This window comes from Vicugna pacos, chromosome 17, assembly GCF_048564905.1.
Source record: "Vicugna pacos chromosome 17, VicPac4, whole genome shotgun sequence".
NCBI classification, from domain to species: Eukaryota; Metazoa; Chordata; class Mammalia; order Artiodactyla; family Camelidae; genus Vicugna; species Vicugna pacos.
In genome coordinates, this window is record NC_133003.1 from 16258312 (window position 1) to 16279369 (window position 21058).

The 21058-nt window shown below is 38.6% G+C and overlaps 1 protein-coding gene and 1 long non-coding RNA gene across 5 annotated transcripts in view; one reads left to right on the forward strand and one right to left on the reverse strand.

Moving 5' to 3' along the window:
• ULK4 (unc-51 like kinase 4) overlaps positions 1-21058 on the reverse strand; it is a 427885-nt gene that overhangs the window by 315847 nt on the left and 90980 nt on the right. For all 4 annotated transcript variants that reach the window (XR_012060581.1, XR_012060582.1, XM_072941052.1 and 1 more), the window contains exon 22: positions 4774-4901. Coding sequence is in view for 2 of the 4 variants with exons in the window: in XM_072941052.1 (XP_072797153.1) it covers positions 4774-4901 (128 nt within the window). In the remaining 2 variants the exon portion in view is untranslated. The remainder of the gene's footprint in view (positions 1-4773; positions 4902-21058) is intronic.
• Positions 351-5119, forward strand: LOC140686728 (uncharacterized). Its single transcript, XR_012060583.1, has 2 exons — positions 351-463; positions 4087-5119. It is a non-coding gene; the product is annotated as an uncharacterized lncRNA (long non-coding RNA).

The following is a 21058-nucleotide window of genomic DNA, read 5'->3' on the forward strand; positions in this document are numbered from 1 at the left end:
GACCCATCAACTCAGTCATTTCTGATAGAGCTGGAGAGAACAAACAAGGGCTCTGCTGCAACTCCAGTCTGTAGTACAAGCTGCTCTGCCTCGGGGGCCTGATGACCTAGCGTATCTAGTGATACTGAGGATATGCAGAAAACAGGAGTGATGCACCGAGCCCCAAGGAAGCACCAATAAGTGAATCACAACATAAATCTTTGGGTTGCTACAGTCTGAAGGTTTGTGTCCACCTCAAAATTTACATTAGAATCTTAACACCCAATGAGATGGTGTCAGGAGGTACTTAGGTCATAGGGGTAGAACCCTCACGAAGGAATCAGTGTCATTACGAAAGAGGTCCCATGGAGGTCCCTAGTCCCTTCCTCCATGTGAGCATATAAGGACAAGTCTGCATCCTGGAAGAGGGCCTTCACCCAATCCACGCTGGCACCCTCATCTTGGACTTCCAGCCTCCAGAACTGTGAGAAATAAGTTTCTGTCTTTCATAAGCTACCAGTCTTTGGTAGTCTGTTACAGCAGCTCCAGCAGGCTAAGAAGGGGTTCTAGACCAAAGTCACATTCACATCTGCAGATCATTGTTCTTTGAGAAACAGCTCCTGAGAAAGAATGAACACATGACGACTGACATCAAATGATCACGTGACAGGAGTAACCCATCATGAACTGTACTATTAGCCTGACTCACTGAGCCACTAGGGTTGGGCACACAGCAGTAACCCATTATCAGTGGGTATATCCATGTAGGAGATGAGCCTGAACAGGTTCAGCATGTATCAGTAAGCTGCATGAGTAGACGGCTCAGATGTCCTTTGAAAAGGAAACCCTCCCAGTTAGCAGAACTTCACACAACACACTTTGTCGTAGCCTATGTTTAAACTGCGATCTGGCTAAAAATACAGGCGCATGCCGGTTCATGGGCACCGGCTAACAGCTTAGTAGGACGTCCACGGACTTCCAAAGAACAAGATTCGAAGGCTGGTGACAAGAAGTTCTGGGAAAGAGGTATGTGGGGTAGACATCTCAGAGTGGACACAAAGCATGGAGATGTCTGTGTACCATATGGATGCCCACTAAAGGGCCTCTACTTCAGAGGAGACTTTCAGTTATCAGGTAGATGACATGGTCTGCCAATGTCAGGCAAGACACTTTCTCCAGTCACCCCAGGGCTTGTTCCGTGGACCCACATACAAATGGCCAAGGCAGCAATGATGGAGGCTCTACATGGGCCCAGCAAAAGGAACGCTCCTCATCAATGATGAGCTAGATACAGCCACTCCAGCCGACACAAGAAACCAACACTGAGCCCTCACATCCTAGGGAGACCAGCCAGTCCCCAGCAATAGGCTGGTGTATGGAAGGGGCAGGAATCTCTCCTCGCTGGCATAGTTACCTATCCTGGATATGGATTTGCTTTTCCTGCCCACATGCCAAGGCCACTAAGCACAGACTCACATGCCTTATTTAGCATCATGATGATCAATGTAACACTATGACTGATCAAAGAACTTATTAATAGCAAAAGAAACATGGCAATAAGATTAAGCCCATGAAATTTACTCATCAACAAGGACCCCATCACCCAGAAGTACCTGGCTTGCTGGAAAGGAGGAATGGTCTCCCGCAAATTCAGTCAAGGTGCCAGTTAGGAAACAACACAACAAAATATGGGTGCTCTCTTACAACAGTGAAGAATATGTTTTCCATCAGCAAACAAAATCTACACGTTTGCCTCCCCCACAGTCAAAACACACAGGTCTGGTAATCAAGTGTAGAGGTAGGAGTGACTGCCCCTCACTATTATACCTAACAGCCCTAATCCTAACAGCAGGATTTCTGCTTCCAGTCTCCATGACCCTGAGCTCTGCTGGACTGGTTCCAAGGAAGGAAGGTTTCCGCCAAATGACATACAATAATTCCATTTGGGGCAATGAAGAGGGTTACTCTATTGGTTAAGAGTGAAAGATCTTAATTACCAAAGCAATATTGTGTTGCTGCCATCAGGGCAGACAGGGGTACCTAGCACCCAGGAGATTCTCTGGACGGCATCTAGGTACTTTGATACCTAATGGCGACAGCTAATGAAAACCTCAGCAACCAACAACAGGCAGGTTCAGATCCTTCAGGTACTTGACATTCTCAGACAAGCTCCAACCTGTGATTCCAGCTTCTTTGTAGCAGTGGGACCACTGAATCAGAGGGATTCGTGATACACATTTTTAAATGCCTTCAAAAAGGTAACCTCACCGACTGGTTAAAAGTTGCCCCTCTAGCTGTACTTTGGATGTAAGACAGTGGTCGTTTTTTTTTTTATTCCTTCATTTGATATTATGATGGATATCATTTTAATTTGCATTTCTGATTACCAGTGAGGCTGAATATTCTTATGACTCTTTACAGTACATAGATTAACTGCGTTAAATACGATGCAAAAATTTACAGATTTTGTTAGCATAAAATTTTATTTATGACTTTCAGGGGATATAAACATTTCTAACTATATACAGTCGGACTAACAGTTATTTCCTTTTATGGTTTCTTTTATTGCTTTCTACTCAGAAAAGCTTTCCTTGCCCATATTTAAACATGCTTTCTTCCAGCTGTTTATAGTTTCTTCCTGGTATATGATTCTTTAATCCATCTGGAATTGACTTTTGTATGGTGTAAACTGAGAAAATAATTTTTTCCCACAGAGTTAACCAATTATACAGAGTAAATGTTTCTTTAAAAAAAAAATCTTTCTTTTAAGATCAAAGCAGATCTTTTTTTCCCCACTGATTACCATATTAATAGCAATGCTAAGGGGAAGGGAATAAAAACCTCTAGGAAAACCTGATCCATGCAGAGGCACTGACATCTCAGGCTCACAGCAAACTTACACAATGAACTTACAAGGCTATTCATCCTCTAAAAGGGTTATCATTTCTAGAGACACAGAAGACCTTACTTTATTGTCTGTCATTTCCAATATGAGTATGAAGCCATTTGGAGAAACAGGTGGACATTTGGGGGCTATCACATCATTTTTATCTAATCCTGACAGCTCAATTTCACTGCCTGTCATACTAGATAGATTTGGGAGCTGACATCATAGAAAATATGCTGAAACTTAATCCACAAAAGGCTGATGGTGATGACGGTAAGCAGGGGAAAAAAAAAATCTACATCGTGTTGCAAAGGTTATCATTGCTACTGATGGGAGGTTTCAGTTCTCAGGCAGATGGACAGCATGGTGGTTAGCTCAGAAATCCAGCTGCCAGTGGAGTTCCAAGACCAAGCGTGGAAGGGAGAATGCTTCTCTATATAAACTCATCACAGAGAATTTAAACATCTCTCTATCCTCAAGTCAGCCTCCCTTTTCCCTATCTTTATATTCAGCATTGCATTTTACATGCACACTAATGCAACACTTGCACTGCAAAGCACAAAGAAACAAACAACCACCATTTTTCTATAGTCTAGACTGGCTTCCTACATGCTTCTGAGTAATCTATGTAACTAAATTTAATCTACAGAGTCTAAACAAGAGGTTTTGATTGCCTTAAAGATTCCCTTAGATCTCCAAAATCAGCTGGTGTCTATCGCTAACATTTAATTTTGGGGTTTTTTTCTTTTTGGTTAAATTTTTTCCTTAGTTACAGGAGTGAAACACATTTATTAATCATAAGGCTAAAATAAGAACGAATAAATATAACAACATCCCAACCTCACCTTCTTCAGAAACAAATTTGGTATTATCTTTCCATACATGTTTTTCTTTTGTTAAGTTTTTATACATATACATACAAATAGTTTTGTCATTTTTATATGTTTTATAAAAATAACTTCATAAATACATAATTCTGCTCTTTCATTCTTTCACTTATCTATGTATGCTCTCTCTTCTCCCCCAAAATAATTCTGTTCTCTTCACCATTAGATCTGAATTATAAAAAATAAAGTACTCATTAGTAGCATTTTTATTATGCCAATAAAGAATTTGTGGAAATTTGTTTTCTCTCTTGTAATGTAAGTATGTACATAACAGTCACAATTTTTCCTTTTGACCCATAAATTCTAAAACATTTACTCTCTCACTGTTAACAGGAAAAACATTCTCCAGTCTCCAATCTAGAACCAGCTCAGCAATTCTAGGATGCCCTCAGTGCCCTACATCAAGTAAAAAGCCAGACCAAGAAACAGACAGTAAACTCTACTTTCCAAGTTCCTCTGGGTTTTAGGGAAGCAAGGACCAGACTCCCAAAGACGTCCATCAGGAAGCATTAGGGCGTGAAGGGAATGTAAGCTGCACCAGGACAGCTGTTCCTTTTAGAGGAAGGAGGTGAAACCCAGCGAGAATGAGAGGTCTGCCCAGTCGGGGACCAGACAGACCATACATTCCTCATCCCTGCCCTGCCTCTTCCTCTGCTTCACAGGGCTGCTCCTCCCGGCTTTCAGCTGCTCACTCCAGAATCTTACACAAAGGAGAACAAAGACCGAACCACCAGCCAAGAATGCCTCACAAGGATGCAAACCAGAACCAACGTAACACCTGGCCCCGGACTGTGCTCCAATCTAGGAAGCTCCCGGTACTTCCCAGCACCTGCTTCGGTGCCAGGGCTCTTCTCTGGCTGTTTCCACACTGAGGTGCTAGGGAAAATTAAACCCATTGGAAAATCTAGCAAAAAAATGTTCAATACCAGGTACACGGGGTCAAGACATTAATGCTAACAAAATTAATAAAACAGGTGCCAAATTCAAGTCACTGGCAAAACCATTCAGGAGACATCTTACCTCGCTTGGCAGCTGAAAAGCAGCATCTCATGGTTGTGAATCAATATATATAAAAGAACCAGGAAGGCTTTTGCTCTAATGGAAGTCGAGGGGCTGTCAAGTAAGCGGATAATTGTGGAGACAAAATCCTGTGGAAGACATTAAAAGTATTTTTTGAGAAAACATGAAATAAGCAGGGAGCAATCAACTCTGAGGGTCAATAGATCATAACAACCAAACAGATGAGAGAAAAGACTATCAGCTACTGATTTTACATTCTTAATTTGTGCTGCACTTTATACCAAATTGTTAACATGTATCATCTCACTGAAACCCGAAAATCAGCTATAAATATTTGATAACATTATCCCTACTTTTTATTTAATTGAAGTATAGTCAGTTTACAATGTTGTGTCAATTTCTGGTGTACAGCATCATGTTTCAGTCATGCATACACATACATATAGTTGTTTTCATATTCTTTTTCAGTATACGTTACTACAGGATATTGAACACAGTTCCCTGGGCTATACAGAAGAAACTTGTTGTTTATCTATTTTATATATATTCATTAGTACCTGCAATATCCCTATTTTAAAAAGGAAGATGAATCTTGAAAAGTTAGCACTTTGACCAAATTCACAAAACTGAATTCAATTCCAAGCCAGTTGAACAACAAAGCCTGCTTCTTAACTGCTCCATCACACAACTGAAAGTGTGGCAATAATTAAGTACAACAACAACAAGTCACAACTGCATGTAGACACGAACCTCGGAGCCAACCTGCCTATACAGAGAACATATCTCTAGCCTGCACAGCTGAGGTACTACAAACATAAAATGAAAACAATGATCAATATGTGACACAGAAGAAAAACCTATATTCCCGTAACATTCTTTAATTCAAGGTACAGTAACAACACAGAAGAGTAAGTGTTGACAACTCTTAGTGTCATTTTCCCTTCTAACAGACAGACTGTTCATCGTTTCAGGTGCCTACTGATATGCAAAAAGGAAATACAAATACACACACAGGTTAATGGATGTCAGTAAACAGGAATATGGAATCTTATTGTTAATTAGCATGATGGCTACAGAGAGCAGGAATATAAAGTTCCCAAGAGTCCTTAACAGAGACGAGCACCTAGAAGTGACACTGTGTGTCCAAGGTAGATGTACGCAGCTCAATTTTTTTTCACACACCAGTCCTTTTACACTGATTCATACATTGTCAGGCAGGAAGAATTTAGTCAGGTATACACTTCTATTTAGGTACAGAGATACATCTAGCTATTTAACTCTATCAATGTATCAGTCTCACCTAGTTCTGAATCAAATAATCAAGCTAATTCATCACCTAGGGTAAAAAATAGAATCAACACAAAGGTGTCCTTGAGTAATAGATCTGTTTCCACCATCCCAACATGTAGACAATAGAAAGCCCACAGTCAACTCCCAATTCTAATTTACACACTGGTCCAAGGACCACAACCACAACCAAAACCCCAATACATACACATGCATAATTTCAGAACCATTCAAATGTTCACTAACCATAAACTGAAAAACTGTTCCAGACTATAGGAGACTAAAGGAACATGATAACTGACTGCAATTTAACATCTGGAAGTTTTATTTCACAAAAAGAACATTATTGGGACAACTGCAAAATGTGAATAAGGTCTGGATTAGCTATTAATGTTAAATAAATGTTAGCTTCCTCATTTTTAAATTGATGGCTTATTTTTAGGGAGCATTCAGTGAAGTACTTAAAGAAGCATCACGTCTGTGATCTCATCTTAAATGGATAAGAACACACACACAGTAAGAGAAAGAGAAACTATAGAGCAAATAAGGTAAAATGTTAACATCTGGTGAATGTGGGTGAAGGACGTACTGCAATCCTTTGTATTGCTCATCCAACACTAAACTCAGCATCTGTCCTAAGCATGATACTCCTACTTTAAGGATCATCAATCCAATAGTCAAACTTAGAAATCTGAGCACCCTCCTTGACTCTTCCTTCCTCCCTCCCACATCCAAGTGATCCCCAGTTTCTGTGAGAACAACATTCACACTGTATTTGCCTTATTTCATTATACTTTTCCTGAATACTATAACAGGCTTTGTTTAGCTTTGCTTTCCTCCATCTATTTTACAAGTTGCAGCCACAGTGATCTTCTATAAAGGCATGTATGTTATTCACATACAAAACATTCTGAACACTTGCTACAACCCTTTAGAGAAGCTAAAATCCCTTATCAGGGCATACAGGGCCCTTCGTGGTCTGGCTTTTTATTATCTTTCCAAAATCACTTATCATATCACCACTCCTCCGTATACCCCCAACAATCACCATGAGGAAATAAACCAACAAAGAGAATACCAAACACAGAAAAGAGGCAAAAGGAATCCCAGGATGACAGCTACTATAACCTCTATGGAGAGGCCAACTGTCCATCATAGAGTTGCTCAGGAGGTTCCAGGAGAGATCCCTTTAAGGAAAAAATGTTGACAGAATACTTGATGCATCTTAATGCAATCTGAAAACAAAAAGTGATGTAATAAAAGAAAAGTTTGCTAAATGTTAATCTAACCAAAATCAATAGGCTGAGTACTTGTGTGTAGTGGGTCTGTCCTACTTGAAAACAAGCCTCAGACAAATTTAAGATTTAAAAAATAAACAGAGGGGAGTGTATAGCTCAGTGGTAGAGTGTATGTTCAGCATGCACAAGGTCTTGGGTTCAATCCCCAGGACCTCCATTAAAAAAATAAATTGAAAATAAATTAGTTAATAAACCTAATTACCTCCCCCCCAAAACAAAGCAAAAAATAAAATAAACACAAAATAATTTAAAGATTTAGAAGATGCCATGGAAGATACAGATACATACATATATAGATACATACATAAATATTTATATGTATTCAAATCTTACATTGGAGAAAATGTTCATAAATAATTAGAAGAAATGCATGAAAAATGTGAATAGAAAAACTGTTAAATTCTATGTGGAAACAAAACACTATAAACAAAGACAAAAGAATCACATAAACCCGGGAATATAACTGCATGACATTTTCTGGACAAATGGCTAATTTTCTTGATATATGCATCACTAACAACAACAAAAAGAAAACAAAACAAAACAAAAAAACTAAGAGCTCTAGAAACAACTGAAATATCTGTTCTTTTCTACAGAAAATCACATTCACCTAGGGTAGTTTAAGACATGTCAAAATGTAAAGAACATAGGAAACAAAGTTTCATATAAAGCTATTCTAAGATCATGACAAAAAAAATGAGATCAAAATATTTCAGCCAGTGAAAATTCTCCAGCTTCACCCAACCAAAACAAAAAATGAAGCACAAGAAAACTGTAATATAAAAACTCAATCAGAAGGAAATATTAAATAATCATTTATTAACTAACCAGTATCAAAGGTTACATACAAAATAACCCCATTTGTGTAATACTCTAGAAAAAGGTAAAACCTTACATGCAGCGAAGACATCACTAAATGCCAGGGACTGGGATGGGAGGTGGTCTGTCTAAAAGGGAGCAGCACAAGGTCATCCTGTGGGATGCTGGAATTGTTCTGAACCCTTCTTGTGGTGGAGGTGACAAGAGTCTATGTACATGTTAATCTTCATATAACTATATTCCAAAAAAAAAATGAATTGCACTGTATATACATTTTATGTATAAAATAAAATTAGTACATATATATACACACACACAATCAGGCAAATTCAAGAAAAAGCAAAGCAGGAAGTTTGTTCCTGATACATAAATAATTACATAATCATTCTTCCTGATATTCAGGGTAGAATTTAGGCCAAAACAAAGGAAACAAAACAAACAACACTTTTTAATGCCAAAGGCCACTATTCACAACACACACACACACACACACAACAGCACTGAATGCAGTCATGAAGGTTATGCTTATGGAGTAAACACCTTTAAAAAGTGGAAACTACAGGAGATGGAAGAAACAGTAGAAGATGAATCACACCACTCTCAAAGATTGTCATGAGAACAAAAAATAATAATATAGAAGAACCAAATAATATAAGTAATAGATTAGATGTTATGGATATGTATGAAAATTCAGACTCAAATAACAGAACATATACCTTTTTCTTAATCAAACGTGAAATGTTTCTTTAAGGTGACTACATAATAGGTTACAAAGAAAACTTAAATAGTGTCCAAAAAGTAAAAAATAGTAACTGTTATGATCACAATGCTATAAAAGCAGAAATTCATAAAAATGCATCAATAATCCCAAAGGCCCTTCTACCTGAAAATTTTTAAACACTCTATTAAATAATCCTTGAGTAAAGGAAAAATACAAACCAAAATTGCAGAGCTTAGAAAGATAATAGTAAAAACACTAAAAATCACAATCTATAGGATACAATTAAAGCAGTAATCAGAAGAAAATGCAATCTGTAAATACATTTGTAAATTAAAATGAAAGAATAAAAATATGTGAACTAAATTCCCAACACAAAAATCTGAACAAAAAGCAAGATAAAGCAAAAGGAAGAAAATAAAGATGCAAGCAAAAACTAATAAGGTAGAAAAAGCGGGAAAAAAGAAAATGACAAATCAAAATGCTGCCTCTTTGAAAAGTATCAAAATAAAGGACTAGCTAAATTTATCAAGAAAAGGGGGAGACAGCAAAGAAACACAAAAAGAGAAATTATCACTGCCTAATCTCAATTTAATGGTGTAAAAGTCAGCTACGTTATGTGTAGAAGTAGTTCTTATTTTACTGCTGTAAAATATTCCAGTGTGAACACAGAAAAATGTATATACCCATTTTACTCTTAGACATTTGGGTTGTTTGGAGTTTGGAACTATAATGAGTAAAGCCGCTATGGACATTCTTAAACACGTCTTTTTGTGAACATATAAATATGTGTTCTGAGAAAGAATGACAAAAATACAAACGATTTGAGAAAAAAAATTTTAAAGAGAAATGGATGGCTTACACAAAGAAAACCATAGATTTCTATTGAGTGATAAAAGAACACTTGAAAAAATAAAGTAGCAGCACAATATATTGTTTTAAACAAAAAACAGAAAAACTTGGGATCTGGAGTCAAGAAACCTGAGTACAAATGCCACACTCTTTGACTAATAACCTCTCTATTCTAATTCAGCTCCCTCAACTTTAAAATAAAGTGGAGATGGTCACACTTACATACTTCATAGGTTTGATATAATGATTGAAGGCTTTTGTCTAACTAGATACTGAAACATATAAAGCATAAAGCTTCAGGAATTACATTTGTGCAATTTGAATAAAAAAATAAACAATAGAAAGAAGAAAATAATCACATGTATATTTAAGACTTCGGCAAATAAAAAAGATAAAGGAGAGACTATTCATTCAATGCTATCTTTATTATTCATACTAGAAGACTACAGATTGTGAAATATTTAAATAAGAGGGGAAAACAAACTTATGATACTATTTATCTGTCAAAATACATACATAATCTTGGGGAAAGTATTTGAAATATTTGAAACTTTTGACAAAGAATCAGTATCTTTGGGTATAAATAACCCTTACCAATAAAAAATTGATGAACACTCTACTTGAAATAAATTACAGGACCAAGCAAACAACTAATAAAAGAACTCTAAACTACCTACAAGCAAGTAAATCATGTATTCTCACTAGCAGGCAAAGAAGTGCAAATTTAGGAAGAATGAGAATCCATTTTAATGCAAAACCGACTGGCAGATGAGCTGGCATGGTCCTGGGTAAATGGATAAATCTTAAATACAGCTCATAGGAAGTAAGTGTTCAACCTTTCCTCCAGCTGGTAGGAAAGTGATCTGTTATTTCTCAAAAGTTAAAAATGTTACTTTCTTCTGATAGCGCTCAAGAATTTTAACCTAACAAAGTGATGAACAAAAGAACTTTGAGTACAAGAATGCTCGTGGTAGTACTGTTTATAAGACAGAAACAAAAACAGGAAAGAAGCTTAACATCCCAAAATCAGGAATTTGTTAAATCATGATTGTAACAAAGATTGTATCTACCCACATCCGGTTCCACCTTTTCACATTACAAACACTGGGGAGATACACCTGGGGAGAGCAGGGGGAGTAGGGAAGGGAAGTCACAGAAGTGACACTACATGACTTCCAAAGCTAGGTTTGAAAAAGCCATGCGGCTTCTGCCTGGCTGTCTGGGGACACTCTCTCTAGGAACCCAGCCGCTCTGCTGGGAAGAAGCCCACGTAGCCTTTAGGAGGGCCGCGTGGAAAACCACCGAGGCTCCCAGCCCACAGCTCCAGTTGGGTTCCCAGGGAACAGTGAGCACCAACCTGCCATAGGAGTGAGCCATCTGGGAAGTTTATTCTCCAGCCCCCTTCAACCTTCCCCAGCCTTGCCTAAATTACAGATTTGTGAGCAAATAAATTGTTGGCCTTGTTTAAGACACTACATTCTGAAGTAGTTACACAGCAAGAGGTAAGTGAAATACAGCTTAAATATATAGTCAAAGGGAAATTTTTCCAGGCACAACAAAAGTTTCGTACAACAGTCATAACTTTAACACGCAGAAATGTCAGTAAGAGAAGCAGTGATGTCTACTCTATTTCTTTCTTATGGAGTGTTATGTAGCCATTACTAACAATCTTGAGAAACTAAAATAATTTGTTTATGATTTTGAGTGACACAAACTAGACAAACTACAGCAAATACCAAAGGTAAAGGAAATTCCATACTGAGATTTGTTTGTAACACAGTAACTCCAAGTCCCTTAGAAGAGGCAATATATCATAGACTGTAGTTTTGGATCTAAACCTAAAAGCATCTTGGGCCCTAAATAAATTCTCATCTAGTCATTCCAGAAAAACTAAATGAACAGTACTGACTAACTCCCAAAGACTAATTGCCCAGGACACCGTATTTAATCTTAAGCAACAAGCACCACACCTCTAGAACAGTATTAATTCTACAACACTGAGAGGGGGAGATTGCAGGCTGCAGGCAAAAACTAGTGCCAAGGTTGCATAATCAAAACTACCTTTAGGGAACCAAAAATGACCTCGGGTCACTTCAGTTTACAATCCACTATGTATTCAGCTTTGATTTAAATTCATCCTGCCATTCAGTTCAACATAACTAAATTTTACATGTGGAGGGAAAAAAAGCAGAAGCTGTTTAGGTCTATAGCCCAAACCACAGAACAATGAGTGTATTTCCAACATTCAAATGGTTCTTGGCAGTGATTTCAGAACAGACATACCTATCTAACATAAAGACGACATGATGAAATGTTCAGTGTTAGAAATTGGCCAAAATATATGAAGCTGCCATCACAAACAAAATGATATTTTTATCAAAATTAAGCAAAAGGTTAAAAATCCCTCTGGTACATAATATAAAAGCAAAAATTATGGAATAAAAAACAACAATGATGGGGAGACCTTCAAAATTACGTATTTCCTGCAAATCCCAACAGGTAAAATTGATCTATTTCAATCAAATGTCACAGGTAAAAATCAATGCGGACAGCCTGGCCATCAAATGGTAATAGCCTCCCAAAGAGAGAGAGAGAAATCATGTGGATAACTACACTGACACAATTCTCCTATTTAATATTGATGGAAGTGGGAAATGTACTGATTAAATCTAAAATTGTTTCTGGATTACATTTTCCTTAAAGTTTAGCCAAGTATCTAACTAAAATGCCTCTTACAGAACACACATATTCATGCAGACAGATGAGAAATGTTACAATACAAACTCTTGTTATTACTATGCATAACTTAATTACCATATTTTACATTAGCAACCACTGAGTCAGGATGCCTAGTGACTCTGAGAAAAAAGCCTTAGTAGACTTAGCATTCAAATTTTTCAAAATGTTATACGCATGAAATTTCACAATGATCTTCCACAGTGCTTCCAAATAATGTAAGCAACCTGCACCTTCTGGTTTATTATTAATCACCGCTGTGCTATTTGGTCAAAACACTAAACCCAAAGCAACAGCTTCAGTCAAACTAGGCTGCTGAAATAAAAATGGACAGGTGCTACTGTCAAAATTAATAAGGCAAAAATTAAAAAGGCAATACCTCTAGTCAGTAACACTCAAAGGAAATCATCTTACCAGTGAGCATGAGTAAACTCACCTGTGAAAAATGGAATGGCTTTAAAAAGTAATGTTTAAATCGTTAAGTGACCCCAAAGCATATGAAACCCAAAGAATGCATCACTGATCATGCAGCTCCAAAGCACATTCAAGGTCACACACCTTAGGGAAAAAAATAACTGAGGCGGATGTTCGAATCCATGTAACTTAAACAAGTTGACGTGAGTATTCTAAGCTCCATTCATTGAAATACAGCAGAATAGGGTTCCTGGAGTTTTACATACTTTCAATTTCTTAACCTCAAGAATTGGGCACTGGGTTTTCAATGCGAGCTTTTTTTCTTTAAGTCACAGCAGTGATTTATTTCCAAAGCAGTTGACTAGTTTCTTGTAATTTTCATGTTCTTTCTCCCTTCTTCCTATATGCATTTATATACATAAATGTGTATCTGTAGATAGCTAGATAGGTAAGTGGGTGGGTGGATGGATGGATGGATGGAAGGAAGGAGGGAAGGAAGTCACTCTAAACCTTCAATGACATCTATTATCAGACAATCATCCTTATTCTCAATGCACAGCCTTAGCTTTTTCAAACATTTCCTGCTTATCTAAAGCTCATTCTCTGACAGATTCTTCAGAAAGAGCTAATGGGAACTGATCTCTTCCAGGCGCCTACATCTACATCTTTGTAACAGAACACCGAAGACAACTGAACATAAAGTCCTTAGTGAGAGACTCTCAGAGGAGCAGCCGAGATACTGAAGTAGGAAGAACCCTGAGCTCACCCCCTCTCGTGGGCACATTCAAATTATAACTATTAACAGAGCAACTATTGATGAGAAAAGACCTGAAACTAGCAGAAAAGTCTTCTAAAACTACAGATATAAAGAAGGAACCACAATGAGACAAGTAGGAGGGGTCCAGACACGTGGGTGACCCACAAACAGGAGGGCACTTACAACTGCAGAGATTCTTCCCAAGGAGCAAGGGATCCACAGTGGAATCCCAAGACCAGTGGTCCTGCACTTGGAAGACAAGCCCCCAAACATCTGGCTTTGAAGGCCAGCAGGACTTACTTTCAGGAGAGCCAAAAGGCTATAGGAAATAGAGATTTCACGCTTAAAGGGCACAGACAAAATCTCATATGCCCAGGGGCCTAAGACAGAAGTCATTTGAAAGGAGCATGGGTCAGACCCACCTGCCGATCTTAGAGAGCCTCTGAGAGGGGCAGGAGGCAAATGAAGCTCACCCTTGAGTACAGACACTGGCAGGAATCATTTTGGGGAGCTCATTCGAACCCCCAAACACTGGTGCTGCCAAGTGCCATTTTTCAATACTCCCTCTAGCTTGTGAGTGCAGGACCCCGGATCCACCCACCATTCCTCAGTCCCAATACTGGGACACCTCGGGCCAATGGGCTGGCTGGGAGGGAGCACAGCCCCACCCACCAGCAGGCCAGCTTCCTTAGGAGCCCCTGAGCCCCAGATAACAATCACAGTTACAACTGCAACAAAAAGAATAAAATACTTGGGAATATATCCAAGGAAGTAAAAGACCTATATTTGGAAAACTATAAAAGACACTGATAATAAGAAATTGAAGATGACAAACAGATGGAAAGATACATTGTGCTCATGGATTGGACAAATTAATATTGTTAAAATGACCACATTATCCAAGGTAATCTACAGATTCAGTGCATTACGTATCAAAATATCAATGCATTTTTCACAGAACTAGAATAATTCTAAAATTTGTATGGGAACACAAAAGATCCTGAATAGCCAAAACAAACTTGAGACTGAAAAGCAAAGCTGGAGTATCATGCTCCTTGATCTCAAACTATATTACAAAGCTACAATCACGTGGTGCCAGTACAGTACTGGCACAAAATCATACACTTAGGTCAATGGAACAAAAAGAGAACCCAGAAATGAACCCTCACTTATATGGGCAATTAATCTATGACAACGGAGGCAAGAATATATAATGGGGGAATGAGAGCATCTGCAATAAATAATGTTGGGAAAACTGGACAGCTACAACCAAAAGAATCAAACTGGACTCCTTCCTCCCTGCGGGCACAAAAATAAATTCCAAATGGATGAAAGACTTAAATGCAAGACCTGAAACCATAAAACTTCTAGTAGAAAACAGAGGAAGTACTCTCTTTGACACTATTTAAGTAACTTTTTTTTAATATGTCTCCTTAGGAAAGGGAAACAAAAGCAAAATAAACAAACAGAACTGCATTTATGTAAAAAGCTTTTGTATAGTGAAGGAAACTATCATCAAATGAAAAGGCAGCCTACTGAATGGGAGAAGATATTTGCATACAATGTATCTGATAAGGGGTTAATATCCAGTATGTACAAAGAACTCATACAACTCAACATAAAAAAAAATTCAACAATCTGATTAAAAAATAGGCAGATCTGAATAGACAATTCCAAAGACATACAGACAGCCAACAGGTATATGGGAAAATGTTCAACATCTTTTATCAACTCAGCCATAAGAATAAAATTCTGCATTTGCAGTAACATGGATGAACCCACAGAGTATTATGTTTAATGAAATAAGTTAGATGGAGAAAGATACTGTATGTTATGGCTTATATGTGGAATCTAAAAAATAATACAAATAAGTGTATATGACAAAACAGAGACAGACTCATGGATACAGAGAACAAATTGGTGGTTACCAGTAGGGAGAGGGAAGTATTTTATGTACAAAATAAGCAACAAGGATACACTGTACAGCATAGGGAAATATAGCCATTATTTTGTAATAACTTCAAATGGAATGTAATCTATGGAAGTCCTGAATCACTGTGCTGTATACCTCAAACTAATATAAGTCCAGTATACTTCAATAAACAAATAAAATATTAGTTATCACAGTTTTCATAAGCTTTGTGGTCATATTTTAAAAATAATCCTTCACTGACCACTGGGATGTTATTCAGAACCATTTATGCTTATATTCTTACATTCTTTTATACTATCTTCTCATGGATTAGACCACAACCCTTTTACAGGCATATCTCACAGAACCATACTGCGGGGATGGTTCCAGACCACTGCAGTAAAGTACAGACCTCAATAAAGCAAGCCACACAAATTATTTGGTTCCCAGTGCATATAAAAGTTACATTCACACTATACTGTAGTCTATTAAAGTGTGCAATACCATTATGTCTTTCAAAATATACATACCTTAATTTTAAAATATTCTATTGCTAAAAAAAATGCTAACCATCATTTGACAATGCAAGGTTGCCACAGACCATCAATTTATAAAACAAAACAAAAACACATTATCTGTGAAGTGCAGTAATGCAAAGCACTGATGTCTAAGTGAGATGGACTTGTACTTTTGAGAAGGTTCTAATGTAGAAAGCAGGGACAGGCCAGGATAATCTACTTCTACAATCCTAGGGGTCCTTCCTCTGTCGTGACAATGAAATGCTCACGGATACGGCCTCTCAGAGTACCTGCCCAGAGCTGCCTCACCCAGTTTCCTCTGCACCTTTTCTCCCAGGGCTCCCACCATATTTCATCTGCATTCTAGTCCCGGTTCTCCAAGATGCTGCACTGTCCTTCCAGGAGAGTTTGTTTGTTTGTTACTATTTCTGAAAACCTTGAGAGGTTTAAGTTACTCTTGTTGGTTCTGATCCCCCCAGTCTTCATGTCGTCAGTCACACACTAGAACCTCTGAAGTCAGCTTGAGTTTGAGTGACTCATCCAAGAACAGCAGGCCAGGTCTTCTAGTTTGTGGAGGGATTACTCCTTCAGAGGGTAGGCACTGGTTGGACATCCTGGGATTCCTCATCTTCGGGGACTGGTCAGAATCTATGTCTTCCGGCCCTCTGCACCCTCCCCAACAGCGGCTGACACCCCTCTGCCCTGCAACTGCCATCTGAGATCCGACCCCACCTGCTCCTATTCTGGGGCTTGGAGAACAACCTGGCACCTTTATGTTTATTTAAAAAAAAGATTTCAGGAAATTAAAAAATTATATACAGCAGCATTCTTGCTCCCCAAATCTACTCCAACAAGAAATCACTATTATATCATGGTTCCCTTTAGTATTTTGGGGTTTCAGTCAAACTCATAGGCAAAGGGTGCACTGGTGTTAATTTTCTCAACTGAATAACGCTGCCAGGAAGAGGTTATCATCTAAAGTCAGTAACAAAGCTACAATCCTAAATATGTAATATCTGAACAGGCTGGCAACCATATACAAATTTTAAATATTTTAAGTGTGTAAATGTATCCCCATTGCACCACGATACACAAAAGCTATGGCCAACCTGCCAACCTGCTGAGCATATCACAAGATCCGCTGTCAAATTCCTCAAATATTCCGTGAAAATAATACACCTTTTCCCCCAGACTACTGTTTCCCAACACAGACTGATTCCTCCAATGCTGCAGAGTACAAGGTTATCTTTGAAAGTGGTGTGATTCGTATGGAATTTTACAGAATGATACTGTCTACATCACAGCGGGGGGATACGTGGGAGACTTTCATGTGGAGAATATGAAGTTATGTTTGCAAGCTGAACTTCTAAAAAGAGTATTTTTCTAATTAACTTCAAATTCTCCATTAAATTAAATAAGTATGCCTAAAGATATCCTTGAAGAGCTACAGATTGAAACAAAATGATTAATTTTGCAATTTTTAAGAGAACAAAAAAGGATAGTAACCCTATTTTATTGTGTCCAAAACCAGCTAACAACACAGCCTGACACAAGAGAAGACCCATTCAGCCCGTGGCTCCCTTGCAGGCCGACATCACATTGCGACTATTTTTGTCAACCATAAAATACCACATTACTAATCTGCTAGAATATCCCCATTAAAATATACGGGGCAATGTTCAAAGTTAGTTACTTTAATAATCTCTACTACTTTCAATGGCGGATAGACTTTCCAAAACGGTTTGTCACTTTTTGTTTTGCCCAATCTCTCTAATTACTATGTGGAACACATGATTGCTAACTCAAGGAAGTCTTCTGCCACCATAGCTGTGACCACTCACTTTCCACATTATGAAACTAATCCTTGTTTTGGATAAAGGAATCTTTGGCCATTTAGCACAATTATGGGCAAGCAGATTCTTCTAAAGGTAATGACAAAATAAATCAACTACCACTGGTGAATGTGGCTGCTGGGTAATGGTTAGCAAAGGACAATGATACCACCTAGTTAATGCAAGTGACAGCATGAACTTAAATTCCTTCGACGCGTCAATATCCACTTAAGAACATGAGCACGATTCAGAACAGTATCACCTAGTTAACTTAGTTTAAGACGAAAACTTGGTTACAATTACATATTTCAAATGGAGAATCAGAGATTAATTACTAACTGCAAATAACTACAAATCATCAAGTATGCTCTTAATTAAATAATCCTAAACTCTAGGTTTTATAATAAGATAACTATAGCATGTGTCTTAATGACTGCTGGTTAAATTAAAAGTAAATAGTACTTTCTCTCATCGTCTACTCTTCTAGACCACAAGTTAGCATTATTTATGCACAGCCTACCAAGTGTGCATAACACCTATGGTCATCTGCCAGCAGAGGACATGAAGACATATTAACAGGATGCTCACAGCATCAGGATGAGTACAAACCAAAAAGTGAGAGGCAAACAGCTCAACAGTGGGAGCAGAGTGAAATTACCACAGAGTGAAAAATTATATAATAATTTGAAAACACTCTTAGTGTATATTTAAAGACACATTCAGGAATATATGGTAAGTCAATATATCTTGATTTTAGTTTTATAAATGTGTACATAAAATATATAGACACATGGACAAAAGACTAAAAAGAGAAAAACCAACATGGCAACAGTAATGATCGCTGGGTAGTGAGGTTATAGTCAGCTTTGTTTTCGTCTTTATGGTCTCCTAAATTTTTTGCGGTGAATAGTAATTTCTCTTATTTAAAAGGAATGGCATGGATCTCTTCTGGGGACTGAATTTCAACAACAAAAAAATCGCAATATAGAGCCATCAGTCTCCTGAAAAGAACATGTGCAGCTCTTTCTCCACGTTCAACAGGAAGCAGTAAACCTGGTATTTGTTCCCGGGTCACTGCCTGTCCTCCTCATTCTAGCCTATTAACAACCAAATGCTTCGGAAAAACACAATTAGCAATAATCAGGTTGGTACACCTGCCCCTAAAACACACATCTATACACAAATGTATGTTCTTTCCTTTAAGTACAAATAAAGCAATGGCCACTGTGTCAAAACCCCTAAGGAAGGCTGACGTTATAACCCTGCATGAGCTGGGTCCTCTTACAGCCCAGCTGGCTTTCCTTCTCCTCACAGGTCTCCCCAAGATCTCTAACCCTCAGAGAAGCTGAACCACAAAGTTCCTCCTGCAGAGCTTCACAAAGCCACCCCTTTCTGTCACTGAGAGTTCAGCCGGAACATCACTTCCTCAGAGAAGCCCTCCCTGATTTCCCCCCACCAGGCAGATAGATGGTGTCTGGCTCCACTCCCTGAACACTTCCCCCTGCCGATGCTCTATCAGCATCACCCTGTTTAACTTTCTTCAGAGCACTAACACTATCCAAAGTTATTCTGTTTCCTTGTTTACTGTCTGGCCTGAGCATGAGCTTTGGCATTTATATCTTCCATGAACTTGACAAAATTACTCTCCACACACCAAGTTTCAACTGTGAATAACCCAGGGTTACAAGTCACTAATGTCTGGCCCAAAATAAATGTTTGATACACGGTAAATCGTTTCAATTAACAAAAAATCAAAATTTACCTTTTAAATGACAGATCACTGCATGTTACTGAGCGGCCACAGACACAGTTTAAAGATCATAGGACAAGACAGAAAAGATGCAGACTGGTTAGAGGCCTCAGCACCAGAGAATCCAACGTGGCAAGGAGTTTGCTGGGTTTTCCTTTTGCCTCATGTCCCCCAGATGGGGTGCTGGGCAAACCAGGGGCTTAGAAACACCAACAGACACACACACACACAAATATGCAGGAAAAATCAGCTCTCTCAAACCAAAGGACCAAGAAAGGGGCAGCCCAAAGAGTTCAAAAACATTTAGACGATAGCTACTCTACTCCAGCCAAACAACACAGGAAAGCCAAGGCCCCGTCCCCATCAGCAAAGGGCAAGAGGGCAGCCTAGCCTCCCACCCTCACATGACAGTAACAAGGCACGCCAACACTAATCCCTGCCAGGGTGACATCAGAAAGGCCAAGAGGAGAGCTGGGACCTTCACTCCAACCCAGCAATAACAAGGCCCCAACCATGGTATCTGTGGACCCCCACATGGGACGCTGGACCTCCACCCATCCAGTAGTAATGATGTACCCCTCTCCCTCCCTGCTGGGGCGGCATCAGAGAGGGCAAGTGAGAAGCCTTCATCTTTACCACCTCCCGCCAGGAAAGAGGCGCACAGCACAACCCAACCAGTGTCAGCAGAGGAGTAGTGAGGAACCTGCCCCATTTCCAGCCAGGGGGCCATCCGAGGACACCTCACAGAAATTCTGGACTCCCACTCCTGCCAAGCAGTAAGGGGGGGTTCTTCCACGCCCCTGGGGACCTAGACTTCCATCCCATCCTAGAAAGAACAAAGCATCACCCTCCTTCCTCTGCCAGTTCAGTGTCCAAGGAAGCCTACAAAACAGACGATTTAAACAAAACCCAGAGTCTTAAAACCTAACACCCAGCATGTACAGTGGGTACAGAGCTTCCATTTGACAAGATGACAAAGTTCTGGAGATCTGTTTCATAACGTGACTAGACTTAACACTACTAACCGTACACTTAAAAATAGTTAAGATGAGAAATTTAGTGGGTTTTACAATAAAAAAATGTTTTAAGTACCAATACTAAGTAAAATCAAAAGATTATTGATCATTCAACACATGTAATCAATCACTTATTTCTTTAAGATAAATTGGACATTAAAAACTATAAAATCATATTAATTAATGCATATTATTTTACTACCTTTGTGAGATACCACATGTGAAACTAAATCAATCCATGCCTGTGCTGAGGGTGAAGAAAAATGAACTGCTACACCTCCCAGCCTCTTACCACTGTTTACACAGTAAAACTACTCAAGTGGTACTTTTTCTAATAACAACCTTCAATGCCTTGAAAAACTTCATAGCAAAAGAT